We start from the raw sequence: 21,814 nt of genomic DNA, 5'->3' as shown, positions 1-21,814 counted from the left end.
GAAAAGGGACCTTTAGCAGTGAGGGGCTCAGAAGCTCAAGCTTTATTACCACCTCTGTCCCTAGCATGAATTGTATTAAACTGTGACCCCTCCCAGGGATTGTACCTTTCTTTTCTTTGTGGCATGAAAGCATGTATCCATTGAAAAAGAAAGTTTCACTGAGATGGAGAGAGGCATACTTTTTGAAGATCTGCTCCTTCTGGACCCTCTGAAATCATACCCTGTATGCAGCAGATTTCTCCTCCCGCTTGTCACGCTGGGTCTGCAGGAAGTGACCTTTTTCAATGTGTTCTTGGATACCTAGAGCTGGGGTGCCTCATCTTGGCTGGATGAATTAGTATAATGAAGGGGTGCATGTTGCTTAAATTCTTCACTTGACTTGGAAACCCTGAATGCGGCTGCTCCTGTCTGTGGGGAAGATATTTTAGACTAGGTTTTGCATCTAACTTGCTAGAGCCCCCTCTTGTGTAAGCTCACCCAGAAGTGAGGGCTCACCTGAGATGGTTGCAGGGCCCCAGAATGAGGTGGTTGAGGGTGTTGAGATGCAGCATCTACTGATGGAAATGATGCAAGGAAAGGGCACCTTTCTGATGGGGAACTGTGCACTTTCCATATAGTGATATTAGTTAACTTGGGAAGGCTTAATTAGCTGCCAGTACTTGTAAAAGACAAATGTGTCTCGTCATCTCTCCCTTGATTTTTTCACTGCAGGCCCGTAAGAACCATTGCATCTCTTTTTTACACAGAAGGAATTTGAAGTACACAGCAGTCAAACCACTTGCTCAAAGTTGCTCATTTAAGTGGCAAGAACAGGTGGCCTGAAACGCAAGTTTCCTTGGCTTCAGAGCCCATGCATCAGTCCTTTCCCTGGCCTGTTGCCTCCTCTTTCCCTAAGGGCTGTGGTGGAGTGGGGTCCCCCCATTCTCAGTTCTCAATTGCCGTGGTGCTCTGTCCATTTGGCTGGGGGAATTCCTGCCAAATGCGCCCAGCAGAGGGCCTGGTGCATAGCAAATGCTCATGATTGCTTGTGTGAGTGAGTGTGTCAGTCTTAAAGACTGAGAGAGTTTGGGCCCAATGGAGGAAAACACCCCTCACAGAGAGCTGCACAATATGGCAAAGAGACTGGAGGGAGGTCTGCAGCAGGGCTGTGCAATACTTGAATCCAAACTTCTTTTCATAGTTGTATATGAAGAGAAGCTGCTTTTTGTTGGATTAAAAAAAATCTTTAATTATAGGGTCTAAAGCAGTATTTGTGAACCTTTATTATCCTCCTAAGAAGCCTTTTACAACATTTTTTCCTAGCCATCCCCTGTTGTCCCCACCCTGTGCTGTATGTCTAGGCACTGTGTCCCGGCAGAGGAGCGTACGCCATTGTAATAGCGAAGGCTTTTTTGTCCCCGAGAACCAGTATTCTCAGTTCTTGCCTCTGTTGAGACTGCATGGTCTAAAGTATTTATTCAGTTTCAGAAACTGATAACATGTGAAATGCTCATTTATTGAAATGAAAACACTGTACTCATCATTGACAGCCGGAATGACTGTTAGGATGGCAAAGCAATTCCTTTCCAACGAACGTGGGAGTACGGCTGCCAGGAGAGTCTGTTAAATAGATGGAAGCCAAGTGCATTGGCCACGGGCGGTGGTGAGGCCCATGCACACACAGCCTGGTTGCCTTGCTCAGCTCCTGTGAGGGCTGGGCTCCTCTTATTTCCATCCTCAATCGAGGAAATGCCCACACGACTGAGCGCCCAAGTCTGGAGACACTGTCTTACTTTTGTGGTTTTTTGCTATGGAAGTTGGGCCATTAGTTTTTAGCCAAGTAGTGTTTCTGATGTGATTTAAAAATGTATCCGTATATCTGCTTTCAGTTTTTTGGAAGGCAGATAATCGAATGGACTCTCACAATCAACAAAGAGACTTGATCATTGTTCTTCTCTTTTGAAGAAAATGTCATCATTTTTCATTTTCTTTATTTGAACATCATTGATGTAGGGCTGACTGACATGAGTTAGTGTGGTCACACTCACAGAATTTGTTTCTATGGCTATGCTGCATATTTTATGTTTGAAGTCATAAAACACACATAAAATAACATAAAAATACATTTGACAAGCTTGTAATACTCCTAAAGAATTTAGGTTTAACTGTGTGGTAGGCAAGTGAGGACTATGCTGAATCCTCATTTTAAAAAGTCCTTGCAATCCTGTTTGTCGTCCATGGAAGCTCGCAGTGAAGTCCTCTCAGGGACCATTTTGTTTGTCTAAAAACATTATTTTCTGTATTACATGAAGCATTTTAAAAACAGTGTGTAAAAGTTAAGAGTTTGAAACTGTATCTCAAAACATGCAACAGTGTAAAGCTTGGTAAACACTGGATGATGCATGGGCATCATCGCCAGCAATTGGAGTTTGTGAGGGAAGCAGAGGGGCTGAGGGCTGGTTCCGGGCTTCCTACCTGCTCCCTATCCCCTGCAGAGCATGGAGGGCAGTCTCCTTAGGACGTGGGGCTGTGGTATTTTTCATGTTTGCCTTTGGGTCGGGTTTTGGTTAGAAGCAGGTTTTGGTACTGAGCCCAGCTGCTTAGAGAGCATGGAGGAGGCTAAGCCCAGCCCTTAGGGTGCTGGTTTGGTTTAGTATCTACCTGTGATTCCCATCCTAGCTGTGCAGGAGAATCATGTGTGGAGCTTTGAAAAACAGATGTCAGGCCACACCCTTGACCAATTAAATCAGGTGCTGGAGGTGGGGCTAAGGGGAGGGGATGACAGACAGCGACAGTGGTTTAAAGCTTCCAAGGCAATGATTTTCCTCAGCTGCCCTGGCTGAGAGCCCTGCACTGAGGTGGGTCGGTACATGGGATGCCGGCAGCCAGGTAATCGCAGGACACAGGTTAACTGCCTTTTCAGAGGATCACAGAGGGGACACCTTGGAGACTGCAGGGGGCCAGCAGTGAGTCCCCTCAGGTATGTGTCTGTAGACTCAGATTCACAGAAGGCGGTAGAGGGGTGTTTTAGTAAATTAAAATTCTATGGGTGTTGAAATCTTAAATTAAGGGAAACACAGAATCATTATATTGGAATATAGTTTTATTGTTTTAAGTAATGTCCCAAAGCGTATTTCTGATTTTTAGAAAGGCCTGATTTATATTGAGTTGTATATTAAAAATAAAGGCAGATTTGTGGAGTCAAATCTGTGTGCTTTGAATTGCAGATAGAAACACCTAGTAGAAGCACGCCCCCTAGTGCCGGTCACTTCATATTACATCCCTGCAAGGGGCTTTGTGGTAATGTTACAAAACTGCAGAGAATTACATCTGCGGGCTTTGAAGGTCTTCAGGTTAAACCCCTCTAGCTCTGAGATGAGAGAATTGAAGTCCAGCATCAACAAAAGTGCATAGCACCAGCCACATGCATTATTTCGTTGCATCCTAACATGAGATCCAGGTTGGGCTTGTCCTCTGTTTTACAAATGTGTAAACTGAGGCTTGGGAAGGTGGGTACCTTGCACGTTTAGACCTGGGAAGTGGTGGAGGTATCATGCAAACCAGCTTCTCCCTGGGTCCAAGCCCTGTCACTTTTCCTTGATGCTGCCCTGTTTTGAAAGCGGAAGTCTCAGGAACCACCCATGCGTCTTTTTTCTTCTCAGGCCCTGGAAGCTCAGCTGTCTTCTCTCTGCTAAGTCTTCCCCATTCTTCGAGTATGGTTCATTTAGCGTTCCTCCGTGAACCTTCTCTAATTACTCAGGCACACACCTACCCTGCCCATCTATGAATTTGGGTATTTATGAGCTTTACCCTACTCTGTTTGGGCTTAATTGCTCTCTCCAGGCCTCACGTGGCTTGCCTCTGTCACCCCAGTAAGCAGGCAGGCCATTTGAGTGTGACTGTCATGTATATGTGCCCCCTGTGGGTGGTCACCTCCCTAGGTCTCCCAGGTCACTGGCCGAGCCCTTGTCACGGACTCATGGTGCCACCCCTCATCCTCATCAGGGTTACAATAAACACACAAGAATGAGTAGGATGGGTCCCAGCCACTGCTGCTCTGTCGAGGCCCATTTCCGGTTCATCTTGTCTCGGGCTCTGAGACACGCCTTGGAAAGCTGAGTGCTTCCACTGATATTTCATTGGATGTTAAGTCCTGGAAGATCATCATAGGACAAATCATTAAAATTCCTACTTTTCTTTCCACAGAGAAACCTGGAGTCTGCCAAAAACATTTAGAAGCTCAAAACCTGTTAGTCTGTTAAACCCTTCTTCATTGCTTTGGTTTCTCCTTATCTAAAATATGGGGGAATTAGGAGTGGGAGGGATTGAGAGAGGCCAGGGAGCACAGGTTTAATTGGAGATACAACAGTCTAGCTATATAATGAGGCTGGGCCTGGGGCGGCGGCTAGAGAGAGCCTTTGTTTAAACTTTCACTATTGGAATCTGGAATTTAAACTTTGCTGCTGGTGGGAAGGTGAATGAATAAGCCAGACACAAATCAGTCCTCTATGTGGGGATAGATGGGAGAAGAGGCTGCAGAGAGCTTGCTGCAAAATGGCCTGATAGGAAGGTCTGTCAGAAAGAAGCATATCGGGGGGCCAGAAATGGAGGACCCTCCCTTTGCTGGGAGGTCCCTGTTAAGCTGGCAAGTGTTACGACAGGTCTGACTTATTTTAAAATTTATCTTGGGGACTTTTTTGGGAAGTGAGCGTTTCGGGGTGGAGAGAGGTTGGTAATTTTTCTAAGACTGCTCTTGAAAATTTGCATTGCAAATACTGCTAAATGTCAGCAGTGGACTCAAAACTTTGACACCTTGTTGGAGCTCTTTGTGCTGATTAAATTCTTGTCTCTAGAATTGGCAGCTTATTCTCCTTAATTTTCATGCAGTAATCAGTGTTGAAAGAGTATTTCTTTGACAGTTGCCCTTGGGAAAAACCGGGCCTGGGCTTGTTATTTAAGGCAGACAATTAAGTGGAAGAGAATAACAATAAGTTGGACTCCAAGGTCTCCTTCTAGTTCCAAAATGTCACAATTATCAACTCCTTTTCAATATTTACTGGGGCTTTGGTGAGTAATGGAAATTAAGGATATTTCAGAGTTAAGAAGATTGTGTTTTTACGAGCTGATTAAAAAGTTGAAATCCTTTCTTTAAAATGATTCAGCCTTTCCCAGACGATAAGGTTTTCGGATAGTAATGTTTTTGTTTTTTCCTTCTTTGGAAGATAACTGTGCCTTAAAAGCTCTCACTGCAGATTGTCAGAGCCCCCGCTCTATTCTGGTTGAGGAAAGCAGTGTCACTCTTGGCGCTTAGCACCAGCCTCTGGGAACAACAGGTGGAATAGCACAGTATCTACCATCCCTCCCAGTGGGCAAACCACGGGCCACCCCCTTCCCCCCAAAACCTAGTGACCACTGATATTTTTTTTGTAGCAGAAGATTGCTTTTATGATGCAGTAATTTTTCTTTTATTTTTCATACCATTAGTCTATTTTTCTGTACTTTCGGTAGAAATAAATAGGAGTTATTTGCAGTTTACATTGCTCAGTGGTAAAAATCTGATCTTATGGAGTGGCTCCAGAATAGGCTTTCCTTCCTGGTGCTTTTGTGAAAACAAAATCCAGCCAAAGTATGAAGGAGGCACAGAAAGGCAAACTGGAATACTCAGACTGCAGTGGGAGGAAACTTTTGTTTCATGGTAGAACTGTAGGCTCAAGTATGCAAGTGAATACTTAGCTTAAAGACCAAAGCTTTGTGCAGTATGTAAAAAAGGCTGGTTGGCAGTAACATTTGTGGTGTATCTATTTATAGTGCTTTAAAGATACTTAGGCCTTAACTTAAACAACTCCCTTAAAAAGGTGTCACAGCTCGTGAGTCTCTCTGTGCCCATTGATGGGATAGCCGTGAGCTATAATTTTGCTGTAATGTACACTAAGAAGAAAGAATGGACGAGGGCTTTATTAAAAGATTACACAAGGTAGCAATATTTAAGAGCTCTTTGTTTGAAAAGCCAGATGACTGTGCCAGGAAGGAATGATCTTTTCAGCTTCTTCTGTGGCATTTTTGGCATCCTTGGCTGAAGGTAAAAGGACGTGAACAAGCAGGCCAAATAACCAATCTGGGATTGTATTCTTGCATTTCTCCATTGCTTGTAAGAAATTTTTTTTTCTTAAATCTTAAATTTTTTTTTCAAAAATCAAGTTTGGCTCTGGTTTTATAGAATGAATATGTATTTTATATGTGAAGACTTCCCTTAAATGTGAGGCAACGTGTAAATAATTGGAAAATTGAAAGGCTTGGAATCAAAGCCCTTAGATGGTACCAGGAAGTTTCTGAGCCTGGAGCCTGCACGGGCAGGAAGCTGACAGGCTGGTGGCCAGCTTGGGGTGGGTAGGTGCCCGGCTTTGTCCTTGAGACAGGAGGGGAGCCAGAAGGATTTCAAGCTTTGAGCTGATGTCTTTCATGCTTTGGAAAAATTCAGTGGAGGAAGTTGAGGCAAGGAAACCAGACGGGACCAGCAGTTGCTGTATAATCCAGGAAAAATGATGGAGGCCGGACCTGAGGCTGTGGTGGAGGGAAGGGAAGGGAAATTTGAGGCTCATTTCAGAGAGAAAATTGAAGGATTAGGTGACTCGCTGGATGCAGAGGACGAGGGAAGAGGAAGAGTCTGGAGACCTATAGGAAAAAAATACACATTTATTTTAAATGGAACAAAAATATAAATCCTTTAATAAATGTAATGTGCTCTGGTATGTTCTAAAAAAAACTCATTGTTAGTCTGGACTCGCTAAATTGACTTTATAACCCAGTGATGGTTTTTGAAAATCCAGGTGTGCAGTGAGCTCCAGCATCTGGCTTGGGTGTTTGGGTGCTGTGCAGCGTTAGCAGGACCCCTTAGGGCTCACTCCACTGGGAGTGGGGGTAGGGGGGTGGCCAAGTATTAAGGTGGGAGGGCAGAGCATCTGGGTATGATTTGTTGTATATATCAGGCTTGCTTTTAAGATTTCTTTTGTGTAAAGGGCAAAAGAAAAAGAAATGCAAGAAGAAAGGAGGAAGGGGGTGAGGGATGGACCCCTTAGCCACAGGTTTTACTTACTCCAGGTCACCTTCCACATGGCTGCTAGAGTTCCCCACTCTACAGTCACAGCAGGGAGGAGTTCTGGTTCTGGGTGAGATGGAACCAGAACCCACGGTCCTGTCTTCCACTGCTTGCAGTTGTAAATCCTGTTTTGTTTTTTGTTTTTTTTTTTTTTAATTAAATTCAGTTTTATTGAGATATATTCACATACCATACAGTCATCCATGGTGTACAATCAACTGTTCACAGCACCATCATATAGTTACACATTCACCACCCCAATCTATTTTTCTTTTCTGTCCTCTCTACTGTTTATTTTTTTTGTCTTCATTTTATTGAGATATATTCACATACCACGCAGTCATACAAAACAAATCGTACTTTCGATTGTTCACAGTACCATTACATAGTTGTACATTCATCACCTAAATCAATCCCTGACACCTTCATTAGCACACACACAAAAATAACAAGAATAATAATTAGAGTGAAAAAGAGCAATTGAAGTAAAAAAGAACACTGGGTACATTTGTCTGTTTGTTTCCTTCCCCTATTTTTCTACTCATCCATCCATAAACTAGACAAAGTGGAGTGTGGTCCTTAAGGCTTTCCCAATCCCATTGTCACCCCTCATAAGCTACATTTTTATACAACTGTCTTCGAGATTCATGGGTTCTGGGTTGTAGTTTGATAGTGTCAGGTATCCACCACCAGCTACCCCAGTTCTTTAGAACCTAAAAAGGGTTGTCTAAAGTGTGCGTAAGAGTGCCCACCAGAGTGACCTCTCGGCTCCTTTTGGAATCTCTCTGCTACTGAAGCTTATTTCATTTCCTTTCACATCCCCCTTTTGGTCAAGAAGATGTTCTCCGTCCCACAATGCCAGTAAATCCTGTTTTTAAAAGAAGTGGCTACAGTAACCATTTGAGGACTGAAGAGTAGATAGTAGCAGGCAGATTGGGGAAGAAGGCTGAACTGTAAGTGACATTGAACTCATGGTGGTTTTAGCCCTGCTGGATTTCCCTGGTTTGAACTTGAAGCAGCCCAGACCTGGAAGTGGGCATCAGTGTGGACGAGTCCCACAAGAATCTCTGTAGCTCTGGCTCAGGTAGGAGGAAAAAGGGCCTCCAAACACTCAGCATTCAGAATCCCCCATTTTCCTCTTCCTCTTTTTTCTCTCTCTCTTATTTTTTTTCTGTTATCTTGCACCCCCATCTCTAACCCCGTGGTTAAAAGGGTTGTGGTAGTGACCATGATGGTGGCAGCAGTGGCCTGCAGGCACCTAAAACTCTGAGGGAGGGTAAGCTTCTGATTGGGAGGAACAGAGGCCAGTGAGGTTCGGGGTGATGCCTACTGCTTGACCCCATATGTTGATGCACTTGCAGAAAGCGAGCAGCAGGAGAGCAAGTGTCACCCCAGCTTTCTGGATGTGGGACCAAAACAGGGACCCCCAGGGGAACCTAAAAGTATCAGAGAGGCAATGGAGCTGAAAGAAAAGAACTGTCAATTCAGTGGTACATCTGGTGAAGGTATCCTGCAAAACATGAGATAATATAAAGACTCTCCAAGATGAAGGAAAGCTAAGGGAATTCTTCACCAGCATACCTGCTCCAAGAGAAATACTGAAGGAAGTTCTTCACATGGAAGGGAAATGACGCTAGAGGGAATTTGGAAACATCAAGAATGAAGAACAAAGAAATGGTAAATACCTGGCTAAATGTAATAGACTATTCACCTCTTGAAAATCAAAATTTGTAGGATGCAGTTAAAGCAAGTCTTGGAGAGAAATTTACAGTGTTACATGCTTTTATTAGAAAAGACTAGCTAATAAGCACCCAATGCAAAAAGAAAAGAAAAATAAACCCCAGCAAGTAGAAGGAAGGAAATAATGAAGAGTAGAAATTAATGAAATTGAAAACAGAACTACAATAGAGAAAAATCAATGAAACAAAAAGCTGGTTCTTTGAAAAGAAAAACAAAATTGATAAGCAAGAGTGATAAGGATGCTAATTGCCAACACCAGAAATGAAAGCAGAGCTCTCACTTCAGACTCCGAAACATTGAAGGGATAATGAGAGAATACTATGAACAACTTATAGCACATAAAATGGACACCTTAGATGAAATCGACCAATTCCACAAACTGCCAAAATTCACCCAAGATGAAATAACCTGTGTAGTCCTATAACTATAATTATTATTAACTGCAACTATTTTACTTTAATTTGTAGTTAACCTTCTGAAAAAAAGGAATTTCTAGGCTCAGATGGTCTCACTGGCGAATTTTGCCAAACATTTGAAGAAATAAAACCAATTTTACATAATCCCTTACAGAAAATAGAAGAGCGAGAACAGTTCCTGACTCCTTTTATGATGATATGAAAATGAGTCAAAGACTGGATACTACAGACCAGTATCCCTCATGAGATTGTAAAAATCCTCGACAAAATAGAGAGAGAGAGAAGGAAGGAGAGAGGGAGGAAGGGAGAAAGGGAGAGACAGTCAAGAGGGGATGCAAGACTGGTTTAGTATTTGAAATTCAATCAATTTAACTCACCATATTAACAGTCTAAAGAAAAATCACATGACCATATCAATTGATGTAGAAAAAAATTTGACAAAATTCAACATCCATTCATGATAAAAAAACAAAACAAAACTCAGCAAACTAGAAATTGAGGGAGAACTTGCTCATCTTGAATAAAAACCTACAGCTAGTATCATGACTAATGGTGAAAGACTAAATGCTTTCCCTCAATATTGGGAACAAAGCAAGATGTCCACTGACCACTCTTATTCACCATTGTACTGAAAGTCTTATCCAGTGTATTAACGCAAGGGAGAAAAAAGACTTACAGATTGGGAAAAAATAAATAAAATTGTTCTTCATAGATAGCATTATTGTGTGTAGAAAATCTCGGGGTATCCATTTTTTTTTTTTTTTTTTTAAAACATCCCCAGACTAATAAGTTTAGCAAAGTTGCAGGACACAAGGGTAACACAAAAATCAATTTTATTTCTGTATACTTATAGTAAATAAATGGAGAATTTAAGAAAAATTACTATTTACTAGAGCTCTAAAAATGTGAAATACTTATAAACTTAACATGTACAGGCTCTGTATGTTGAAAACTACAAAACACTGTTGAAAACAAGGATGATCTAAATAAACAGAGAGATGTAATAGTTCAAAGATTAGAAGATTTAACATAGTAAAGAAGTTCATTTCTCCCAAATTCATATATAGATGATTTAATGCCATTCCCACAAAACCTTCAGAAAGAATTTTTGTAGGTTTGGACAAGCTACTTCTAAATTTAATGAAAAAAGCAGAACTATAATAGCCAAAACAATTTTGAAAAAGAAGAATGAAGTTGGGGAAATCACATTACCTGACTTCAAGACTTACTATAAAGCTATGGTAATCAAGACATTGTGGTATTGGCAAATGGATAGATAGAGCAATTGATGGGACAGAGTAGAGAACCAGGACCAGACCCACACAAATAGAGCCAATTGATTTTTGGCAAGGTCCAAGAGCCATGAACTTGAGGAATGATAGTCTTCCCAGCAAATGGTTTTAGATCAATTGGATACCCCTGTGGGAGAGAAAAAGAACTTCAATCCAAGCCTTATATCTTACACAAAATTATCTAAAAAATGGATGATATATCTAAATATAAAGGTGAGAATAAAAAAAGTTTAGAAGAAAACCTAGAAGAAAATCTCATGACCTCGTCTTAGGCAAGGAGTTCTTTCATTACATCTTGTACCTAACAGCCATGTAAGGTAGCCAAAGAGGGCTCACTCCCCCACTTTGTGTATTTGAGATGCATTCAACACGAGCTTCCTTAAGCAGATAGTTGACGTTTGATATCAGTGAGGTAGTTTGCGACTTCATTGGGCACTGTTTAACTCAGTCCTCACAATACCTCTGCAAAATAGGTACTACAATATTACCATCTCCATTTTTGACGTGAGGAAACTGAGGCACAGAAAAATTAATAGGATGTGCTTGGAGTAGTAAGTTTCAACTTACTACTCCCCTGGGCGATCTCGTTTTAGTCTGTGCTGTTTCCCACCTCTCTGTTCTGACAGGCTCACCCTCTACCCGTCTCTAAAATGTGAATCACTAAGCTTTGTCTCCTGGGACTCAGATACCTGCTTTCTGGCCTCACGTCATTTTACTCTCAGGTGCATGTTAGGTTGGTGGTTTTTCTGCTGTTTAATCATGGTGCAGTGTGAACCCAATTCAATCTATTTGGCGCCATCTTGTGTATGGAGTGGGTTTCACAGGAAGGATTGCTTTAGCAGTAGGGCTAGGATCCAAAAAAAAGATCTGTTGGGAAAGCTTTGATTACCAAAAAGTTATGACAAATCAGTATGATCAGAAACTTGAATTCCATCAGATGTTAACTGTCTGGTGACTGACCTCCTCCAATGTGATCAGTTAGTAGAATCTTACAGGGAAACAGAACATAGAGAGAGAGCTTACAGAAATTCAAATTGTCTTTTAAGCTTGGCTTTGCCTTCTTTACCTTTTGTAGCAGTGTCCTGGCTTCCTGTACATTCTGTAGGGTTTGTACCAGATTTTACTGAATCCAGTAATGTATGCAGTTACTTCTTTAACCCCTCTAGCATTGATAACTAATCCTTTCTTCTTAAAATACTTCTTCCAATTTAAGTGAAATTGCTACCTCCTTTATTTTTTTCTAATTTGTATTTCTTTTATTATTAGCAGGAACAAACAATTTTGCATGTTTAAATCAGCTTATCTCTTTGGTGAAATGCTTTTGCTTCTTTTTCTGTTAACATTTAGTATGTTATCAACGTGTTTGAACTGTTTATACAATAGTTTAGTCCTTTACTATATTTGTGGTCATATGTCCATTTATCTAATATATTTTATATCAAACTGTTTTCTTTGTGTAACACACATATTTCTCCTTAAGATGAGAAATAGTTGTGATTTTAATTGTGATCTCTCATTATAAAAGCTGAAGATGAATTTTTATCGGATCCATAATATTAATTACAAATGATGAGAATATTTTGTATTCATTTCCTACCATTCTACCTCCAGTTATTTTTCATGTCTTATTAAATTTGCCCCAAATTCCATAGCAGTGTTATCTACTCATGAGTTTAGTGGCCAGCATTTAAAACACTAGTCCTGATTCTAATAGCTCCAGTGTTTCACCATTAAACAGGATATGAATGTTATTTCCAAAAATATACTGTTTGTCATGTCAAGGATATATCCAACTTATTTAATTTGGAATTTTTACATACTTAGGAGCATGATCTTTCCCAGAATGATTATGTGGGTTTGTTACTTGATCTCTCGTTGGCTAGGATAATAATGGGTTTTGTAGCATCACACTCATTTTTGAATACTTATAATTAGCATATTCTCATTATTTTGTGTTTTGTTCTTTTTAGTCAATGCCATTTCATAGAAGCTGTTTCCTACAACCTACATGTAAACTTTGTGTGTGTATAGTGCATAAAAGCATTTAAGAAAATACATAAATATATTAGAAATGATTATCCTTCAATAATGGGATTATGAATTATTTTCACTTAAAAATACCCTTCTGTATTTTCTAATTTTCTAAATGAGATGTTATACTGTTATGGGAAAAAAATGTTGCCTAAAAAATGTCAATGCCATGCCAGTTAAGTGTGGGTAAAATGATATTTAGGAGGTAAGACATGATTTAAGGAAGCCTACTTATTTAGGGTACGTAGCTACTGTCGGCTCATTATCTAGAGTCCAGTTTACTTTGATGGCAAGGGAGGTGAAAAATCAAGTTAATAGTTGTAAAAAATAATAAAATGTCTTGTATATTCTTTTTGGAGAATAATGACAACATGTAATAACCGTATTTTCTTGAACTAGGAGTTTAGGACTTCATGCCGGACAAATGATTGTGTGTGTGTGTGTGTGTGTATGTGATTTCTGACATTTTTTTATCTGAAAATCTTTAAAAGGAATTATAAGAATATTTAAGTACAAATTTACCCCTTATTTAACAGAATAAAATTGCATTTTCTCGGGATGGCCCCACAGAATCTGGAACCTTCCTAACTACTAGCTGGGACACTAGACAAGTTGCTTTTTTGGGAATTTCATTTGTTCTCTTGGCTCAGCAGGAGGCCACAACCAAGATACCATCTTATAGGTATCCTCCTACTCCCGGGTCTGGTGGAACACATAGATACAGAAACAAAGCAAGCTTCTGTGCGTCGGGGTACAAAGAAACAACAATCATTGGTTTGATGCCTTAATTGTATCTTAATAGCTTTTGTTTCTTCTGGTGTGGTTGACACTTTTGTCTCTGAAATAAAACTTAGCTAATGGCAGAGCCCAGGAATTCTCTTCAGATTTGGTCCTTAAACACACTGTGCACCTGAAGTCTGAAAATCGTAATTGACATTATGATCATCACCTTGTTTCCTTTCCTTTTCTGTAGCTTTGGGCCAGATCATGTTGTACGTGGATGGGATGAATGGAGTGATCCACCACAATGAAACCATTCAGTGGCTGTACACGCTCATTGGGTCAAAGGTAAGAGAGTTACGGTTGAATATTTTATTCAGTTTGCACATCAAATGGCTTCTTTTTTGTTACTGTCTCTGAGACGCTTTTACCGGAAGAAATCCTATTTGGCTTTTTTCAAGATCTGTCACATATGGATGAGGGCTACTGCTTTACAGATTTCTAAAACACACTTAAATTGCAAATAGCTTGTGAATTCTTAATGCATTGCTAGGTTTTCTTCTTCCGAGCTTTAATCAAATGTCTTTGCCTCATTTGGTTTTTAATATTCAATTAAAACATTATAAGATATGGTATTTTTTCCACCTGCTGTATTTCATATTTGTGTATGTTCAGTTACTTAAGTACATATTACATTCTGTGTATATGTATATGCGTATTCCTATATACGTGAAAGAATTTGAGAATGCCTTTCAACTTTAATAGAGTAGTAAACAATGTTTGTTAAAGATTTACCAGGCACCAGACACTGTGCTAGGTGTTGTACAAGCATTGTCCTTGTTAAATCCTCACGAGACCACTGTGAGGTAAATAATGTGATCCCTATTTTATCAATGAGGAAACTCGTGCTTGGTTATGAGGATCTAATTTCCCCCATAGACCTTGCACCAGTTAGTTTGGCCATGCTTTAGCCTGGCCACACCTTGGACGGTGAGGTCCCCACACTCTCTAGAAGTGGTGCCCCGAGGAAGATGCTCTACCCTGTCACTTGAGGGTGCCGGAAGCTGGGACAGGCTCTGGAATGGTCCTCGCTGGGTTCTCATGTGGGCCTGTTAGGGATCTGGCCTGAGAGGGATTTGGAAGATGGAGAAAGATGGGATCCTGTCTTGAGCAGGTCAGCTCTGGGGTGGGGGTGGAGGGTGAGGGGCTGTCATGGAGGAGACTGAGGGACTGGAGCAGTGGGCAGCAGGGTTGTCAGATGAAGGCTGGCCTGGGGGGGCCCGGATGTGGAATTTGAGCTGTTCACAGAATCAGCATAGTTTTCTGGAGGTCCCTGCAGAGCACGTGGTCAGCCCAGACCGTCATCCATCCCTGGGTTCACTGCCCACCCCGCCTGGTGTGCACCGGCATTGTGCACCCACTGTACGTCCCCTCCCGCAGCCAGCTTCCCAGGACACTGGGCTCCGCTGGACTGCAGGAGCACCCGGCTCTGCTTCAGCCTTGTGAAGAGAACAGTTCTGGTTTCAGGCTGTATCTTCCTTTCCGGATTTTCCTGGCGACTGTGCAGTTGTGTGTGAGCTGCTTGTCCTTGTGGCTGGCACTGGTGTAGAGGTACCCACTGGGTCCCAGTTCTTTGCTTGACCCTTACAGCTTCTTCTCGGTTTTCCTTTTCCTTTTCCTGGTATTATTGATGGTAGCATTTCCCATTTCATAATAGAAACAATTACAGTTTCCCTCAGGATACTGAAATCTTTTTTTTTTCCCCTTTGGCTTTGTTTCCTATGGAGAATGGAAATGACTCTTTTCAGCCTGATGTAGGTGACCTTAGCGGCCGAGGGGAAGGCTGATCCTACCAGGTGAAGTGACCTGCGGGAAGGTTCCTCTCTCACATCCTGTTTCACTCCCTCCTCCTGGGGGCTGGCATCCTGAATTCTGGGGGCCTTCCCTATTTGGAAGCCATTCCCTCCCGAGGCTCTCTGGATGGGGCCGAAGACTAGGGTGGGCCTTAAAATTTGGAGGAAATTTTGCAATTACACCTGATTTTTGCTACCTATCAGAGATGAATTAAAACTTGTCATTGCTTCATTGTAGTCGTGATAAAACCCCCATCCTGCCCTCTTCTAAAATGCAATAAAACCTCGCATGGTTATGAAAAAACGTGGCCACGTTTTATTTCCTTGTGGAAAGGGAATAGAGTGAGAGCAGGACCCAGGATGGTGAGGCATGAGGAGGGAAGAGAATTGACGTGAGAAGGGAGAATGGGCACAGACAGGAAGGAGCAAAGACGAGAAGAGGCAGCAATGGACAAAGGTGAGAGTGAGAGAGACCATGAGGAGGAAAAGAAAAAGAAGAGATGGGGAAAAGAGAAAAGGGGATACAAAGATATGTGTGTCTGCCCAGGCAATGGAAGGAAGGCTCAGTGCCTTTAGTGTTGACAGAATCATGGTGATATTTCCCCGGAACCGTTCTATATGGAGAACAAACGACTGAAAAGGAATCCACAGGAAAATCCTTATTTGATTTCTAAACAACGTGGAGAACCCATAAAATTTAAAAGCCTCACAAATTAGTTTCTAAGAGTGGATGATTTGCCAGCCTTGTTCCCAGCGTAGCACATGCAACATGTGCTCATCGGCTGCAGTTGTGCAGACACACTCATCCTCTCCCTCAGGGCCTGGGTTTGGGGGTGCATCAGTGATCCTCCTCCCCAGTCACTTGGGGTGGCATCAGTACTTGACTCTCTTCTCCTTCTTTTGGTTTCTTAAAGGAAGCCTCTCAATAGCCCCTGGCTCCCAGTCCAAAGCTGCCCTGGTCACTGTGAGGACACGAAAATAGACCAAGAGTCAGCCCTATGCCTTAGAGCTTGCAGGCTTGCTAGGAAGGAGAATGTGTGTGACCTGGCAGCCCATGCCCCCTTGTCGAGACATCAGATATGATGCTTGCAGTGTTCTGCAGGTGGTGCTCGGCTGCAGGCCAGTGGCCAAAGGCCAGCAGCAGCAGCAGCCACAGTTTATTTTCAGTGTAGTTTTAATGAGATCGCCTCTTATTAACAAAGTCTGTCCATGGTTTTCCCCTGACACTCTCTGCACCCCCAGGCCTGGTCAGCGAGCGCTCCAGAAGAAAGTGGCATGTGCCAAACCTGGAACCTTAGGTTTGGAACATGAACCCTCGGTCCCCTCCCTGGACACTTAGATTGGGTGATACAGCCACCATGGGCTTTCTGTGTGCACATTAAATTAAGAACTCAAGCAAGCCACTGGTCGTAGGATTTTCTTTTGTCACAGGCTCAGATTTCTCTTACTCTTAAAGGTTTACCTTGAGATCTGGTTATTTTTTTGCCTTAAATAGGCACAGAGTTGATAAGTGAAATCCTGAGTTGAAGAAATCCTGTCATTTCATTTTCATGATTCTTCATTTTCTTTCCTTGAAAGGCAAAAAGATGTGATTTTGTAGCTTGCCAGAGGGTCATTATGCAATGCATATTTGCAGATATTTGAGACTCATAGCCAGAGGAGAAAATGATGCATTTGCAGCCAAATAGTTACTTTTTAAAAGAAAGAAAAAAGTGTTTTCAATAAAGTGTTTCATTGTATTTATAAGAGCCTATCTTTAAACTCCCCAGTCAGAAATAAGAGGCAGATGCCTGTCCTATGACTTGTCACAGGATGTGGATTTTTTCCCTTATTAATGTAGTTATAGTTTTCATACATTTGGAAATTTAATTAATTGGGATAAGATGTTCAGCTCACCATAAGACAGAAAGTCTGTTCATCTGTATCTGTGTGCATCCCCTTCCAGCTCGTGGGGGAAGCCCCACCTCCTTGCCAGGGCTCTGCAAGGACACCTCCTGAGACTGTCGTCAAACCTGCCCTCTCTGTTTTAAGGTCACCATTTGCCAGCCCTTCTCTCTATTTGTCTGCTGACCCCTTTGAATCTGATTCTTCCAGCTGTCCCCTTCGGTGCTGATCCTAGATCTCTAGACTTCCTTTGCACTTGTGTGAGGTACTAGACTGCTTCTCTATTCCCACCTGGCCCCTGCACCCTGAGCCAGGGTGGAGCCCTGGCCATGCCCCACCCCATCCCTTTCACAAAGACACATGCATTCTCTCTCACTCTTGTGCTCTCTCTCTCTCTGCCTCTCTCTCTCTCACACACACACACACACACACACACACACTCAGGATGGCCCACCTTTCCTTCATGAACACATATTGAGGACCCACTGCTGGAAGTTTCTCATCAGGACCATAAGATGATGAAAAAGAACACGTAGTATATATATTGGATGGAGAGGGGTGGAATTGACAGGGACTGGGAAGCAAGAGGGATGAGGCCTGGTTCAGAGCTGCAGCAGACACAGAGAATAATGGAAGTGTGGAGACATTTTCAGGAATAGCTTCCCAGGACTGGGTTTCTGGATATAGAAAAATAAAAGCAAGAATCAAAAATAGGGTCACGGTTTTGACTCTGTGCAACTAGGAATATAGCAATGCCTCCGGCAGGAGTAGAGAATCTGGAAAGAGATGTCCCTTGGCAGGAAAACGTTGGGCACACTGGTTTTGAGATGGAAGAAGTGGCCCCAGGGAGAGCTAAGCAGGTGCGTGGTGCTCCCCGTGTGCCAGGAGATGCTGGCTGATTGACAGGGAGAGGAGGTTTGTGAGCTCTTCGGTCTTGAGTCACTGGCATGTCAGTGGTTTGTGAGATCCCCTCAGATGACCCACACAAGGGTGAGCTCTAAAGTGCTTTGGGGGTTGTGGAATATAAAATAGAATCCTAGCCTTGAAGAAATGGCACAAGTCATGCTGAAGATGTTCCTGACCCATCCACTGCACTCCTGATACTTCCTAATGGCAGGGGGAGTGCTGATCCCCAGCGGCCCAGCCACTCTTGGGCACCGGACTTGGTGAAAAGCCTCCCGAACTGGGACTCACGCTCGCCTTCCTGTCCTTAGCTGGAAGCTAGTGCGTTGCTTTCTGGAGCAACGCATGCTGACTTCCTTGTTAAAGCTTTGGAGTATTTGAAGGCAGTGATCATGCAGTCCTGCACAAGCTAAACTTGACAGTTTCTTCAGATAGTCCCCAGGGAACAATTTCCAATTCTCCTCATACTGGTTGCTAACTTTCCTGCCCATCCCGTACAAAGAATGGAGTATGGTAGCCTCCTGGGTTATGACATCACTCTTCCACAAATCCCACCTCTGATTCAGTTAGCCTTTTAAGCCGCAGCCCTGGGTGCTGGCCCGCATTGAGCTGAAAATCCACTAAACCTCCCAGGTTTTTTTTCATACCTCTGCATTCCACAGTTTCTTCCATTAGGAATGTCTGTGATTGCTGTTTTCAGCATAAATGCAGAGCTTTGCATTTTTTCCATTGATTTCGGGACAGAGTTCCAGCATCAAGATAATTAGGAATCTTGCTTTGGCCATTCATCATATTAGCTGTGAGTCCTAGCTTTATTCAACATAAATTTAATAAGTGGAGCTTCTAGTCATTGACAAAAATCTCATCAGGGCAGGTATAAAGGTTAACTTTTAGTACTCTGCCTTCTGGTTTTTCTTTGAATTTTTCTTACATGGTTAACTATTATGAACATTTTTCTGTGTTATTACATTATTTTGAAGTCATAATATTTGACGCCTACATAATTCTCAGTTATGTGAATTTACTGTAACTCATTTAACTTCTCTTGTTAAGCAATCAAATTGTTTCTGATTCTATACTATCTTCAAAGAGCTTTTTTGTTTCTAATTTCATAAAAATATATTTAGTAAATGAGGTTGTGTTTGAATTTTTTCCAGGTTTAATGAGATAATTTCTGAAATTTCTTGGATTTTAATGGCATGTTCATGTAATATTTGTGTTGGAGACATTGTGGGTACAGAGGACCGACTTCCCTTTGGGGGCTGTGGCTGTTCTGCTGGTGATATATCTGTCTATGCACACCCGGAAAACTCATTCTCACTTACTAGCCTTCTTGAAGGCCTCCATGTGAGGATAACTGTAGTGAGAGGAAAAGGGAAAAAAAGAAAAGTTTGCTACTCATTGTTTTAGGAAGCTGTCAGCAAGAGGCCAGAAGTTCAGGTCAGCCCTCAAAGGGGGCAGCATACTGAGGAGACCCCACGGGGCAGGACATCAGTTTCCTCAGTTGACTCGAGATGATGGGATTCGGGGAGCTGACTCGTGGTTCCTCAATGTCCAGGAGGCTTGATGGTTCATCAACTCACCGAGACATTCTCCCCACCACACAAGAAACAGAACCGGGGCAGGGACCTCTCACCCTTCTGCCCTTTAGGGCATGTTCAAAGGTTAGCAGCTGTGTTCTAGCAACCAGAGGGAGAGCAGGAATGGATGTTCTTATTGGAAGAACATTTGGGGTGATGCAACTCCCTCCCCCCCCCCCCCCCAGGTAGCTGGTGTATTGTTTCTCAGGGGAGTTCTTCTTGGAGAGTGGATGGATGAGAGGCACAGAAGAAGCCTAAGATTCAGGAGCCAGCCCAGGGTTGCCCTGAAGGCTCAGTTTGCTTTTGCCAGAATTAATACCACCTGTCTCCACCCGCCAGCAGGCACCTGCCAGCCCCTCTCCACCCACTCTTTTTTTTTTTAATCTTCATTTTTATTGAGATATAGTCACACACCACGCAGTCATACGAAACAAATCGTACATTCGATTGTTCACGATACCATTACATAGTTGTACATTCATCACCTAAATCAATCTCTGACACCTTCATTAGCACACACCCAAAAATAACAAGAATAATAATTAAAGTGAAAAGGAGCAACTAAAGTAAAAAAGAACACTGGGCGCCCTTGTCTGTCTGTTTGTTTCCTTCCCCTATTTTTCTACTCATCCATCCATAAACTAGACAAAGTGGAGTGTGGTCCTTATGGCTTTCCCAATCCCATTGTCACCCCTCATAAGCCACATTTTTATACAATTGTCTTCAAGATTCATGGGTTCTGGGTTGTAGTTTGATAGTTTCAGGTATCTACCACCAGCTACCCCAATTCTTTAGAACCTAAAAAGGGTTGTCTAAATTGTGCGTAAGAGTGTCCACCAGAGTGACCTCTCGGCTCCTTTTGGAATCTCTCTGCTACTGAAGCTTATTTCATTTCCTTTCACATCCCCCTTTTGGTCAAGAAGATGTTCTCCGTGCCACGATGCCAGGTCTACATTCCTCCCCAGGGGTCATATTCCACGTTGCCAGGGAGATTCACTCCCCTGGGTGTCTGATCCCACGTAGGGGGGAGGGCAGTGATTTCACCTTTCAAGTTGGCTTACCTAGAGAGAGAGGGCCACATCTGAGCAACAAAGAGGCATTCGGGAGGAGGCTCTTAGGCACAATTATAGGGAGGCCTAGCCTCTCCTTTGCAGCAACCGTCTTCCCAAGGGTAAAACGTATGGTAGAGGGCTCAACCCATCAAACCACCAGTCCCCTATGTCTGTGGTCATGTTAGCAACCATGGAGGTGGGGTAGGCCAATACCCCTGCATTCTCCACAGGCTCCTCAAGGGGGCACTACATCTTTTTTTTTTTTTTTTTTTTTTTTTTTACTTTTTTTTCTTTTTTAAATCAACTGTATGAAAAAAAAAAATTAAAAAAACAAAACAAACCATACAATAAAAGAACATTTCAAAGAGACCATAACAAGGGAGTAAGAAAAAGACAACTAACCTAAGATAACTGCTTTACTTCCAACCTGTTCCTACTTTACCCCAAGAAAGTTACCTAATATAGCAACATTTCTGTGAACTTGTTCCTACTATATCCATCAGAAATTAACAGACCATAGTCATTCCTGGGCATCCCAGAACGTTAAATACCTTATCTGTTCTTCTTGGATTATTGTTCCCCCTTCCTTAATTGCTCTCTATTGCTAGTTCCCCTACATTCTACATTATAAACCATTTGTTTTACATTTTTCAAAGTTCACATTAGTGGTAGCATATAATATTTCTCTTTTTGTGCCTGGCTTATTTCGCTCAGCATTATGTCTTCAAGGTTCATCCATGTTGTCGTATGTTTCACGAGATCATTCCTTCTTACTGCTGTGTAGTATTCCATCGTGTGTATATACCACATTTTCTTTATCCACTCATCTGTTGAAGGACATTTGGGTTGTTTCCATCTCTTGGCAATTGTGAATAATGCTGCTATGAACATTGGCGTGCAGATATCTGTTCGTGTCTCTGCTTTCCAATCTTCCGGGTATATACCGAGAAGTGCAATCGCTGGATCGAATGGTAACTCTATATCTAGTTTTCTAAGGAACTGCCAGACTGACTTCCAGAGTGGCTGAACCATTACACAGTCCCACCAACAATGAATAAGAGTCCCAATTTCTCCACATCCCCTCTAGCATTTGTAGTTTCCTGTTTGTTTAATGGCAGCCACTCTAATCGGTGGTAGATTGTATCTCATTGTGGTCTTAATTTGCATCTCTCTAATAGCTAATGAAGCTGAACATTTTTTCATGTGTTTCTTGGCCATTTGTATTTCCTCTTCAGAGAACTGCCTTTTCATATCTTTTGCCCATTTTA

The 21,814-nt window shown here is 42.3% G+C and overlaps 1 protein-coding gene across 3 annotated transcripts in view; it reads left to right on the top strand.

The window, feature by feature from the left end:
- The window catches only part of FHOD3 (formin homology 2 domain containing 3), a 509,790-nt gene that overhangs the window by 271,003 nt on the left and 216,973 nt on the right, over window positions 1–21,814 (top strand). For all 3 annotated transcript variants that reach the window (XM_037806361.1, XM_037806363.1, XM_037806362.1), the window contains exon 6: window positions 13,528–13,622. In XM_037806361.1, the coding sequence (XP_037662289.1) occupies window positions 13,528–13,622 (95 nt within the window). The remainder of the gene's footprint in view (window positions 1–13,527; window positions 13,623–21,814) is intronic.

Source organism: Choloepus didactylus, chromosome 16 (genome assembly GCF_015220235.1).
Source record: "Choloepus didactylus isolate mChoDid1 chromosome 16, mChoDid1.pri, whole genome shotgun sequence".
NCBI classification, from domain to species: Eukaryota; Metazoa; Chordata; class Mammalia; order Pilosa; family Megalonychidae; genus Choloepus; species Choloepus didactylus.
The sequence above is the reverse complement of the archived record's forward strand: the minus strand, read 5'-3'. Positions and strand labels throughout refer to the sequence as shown.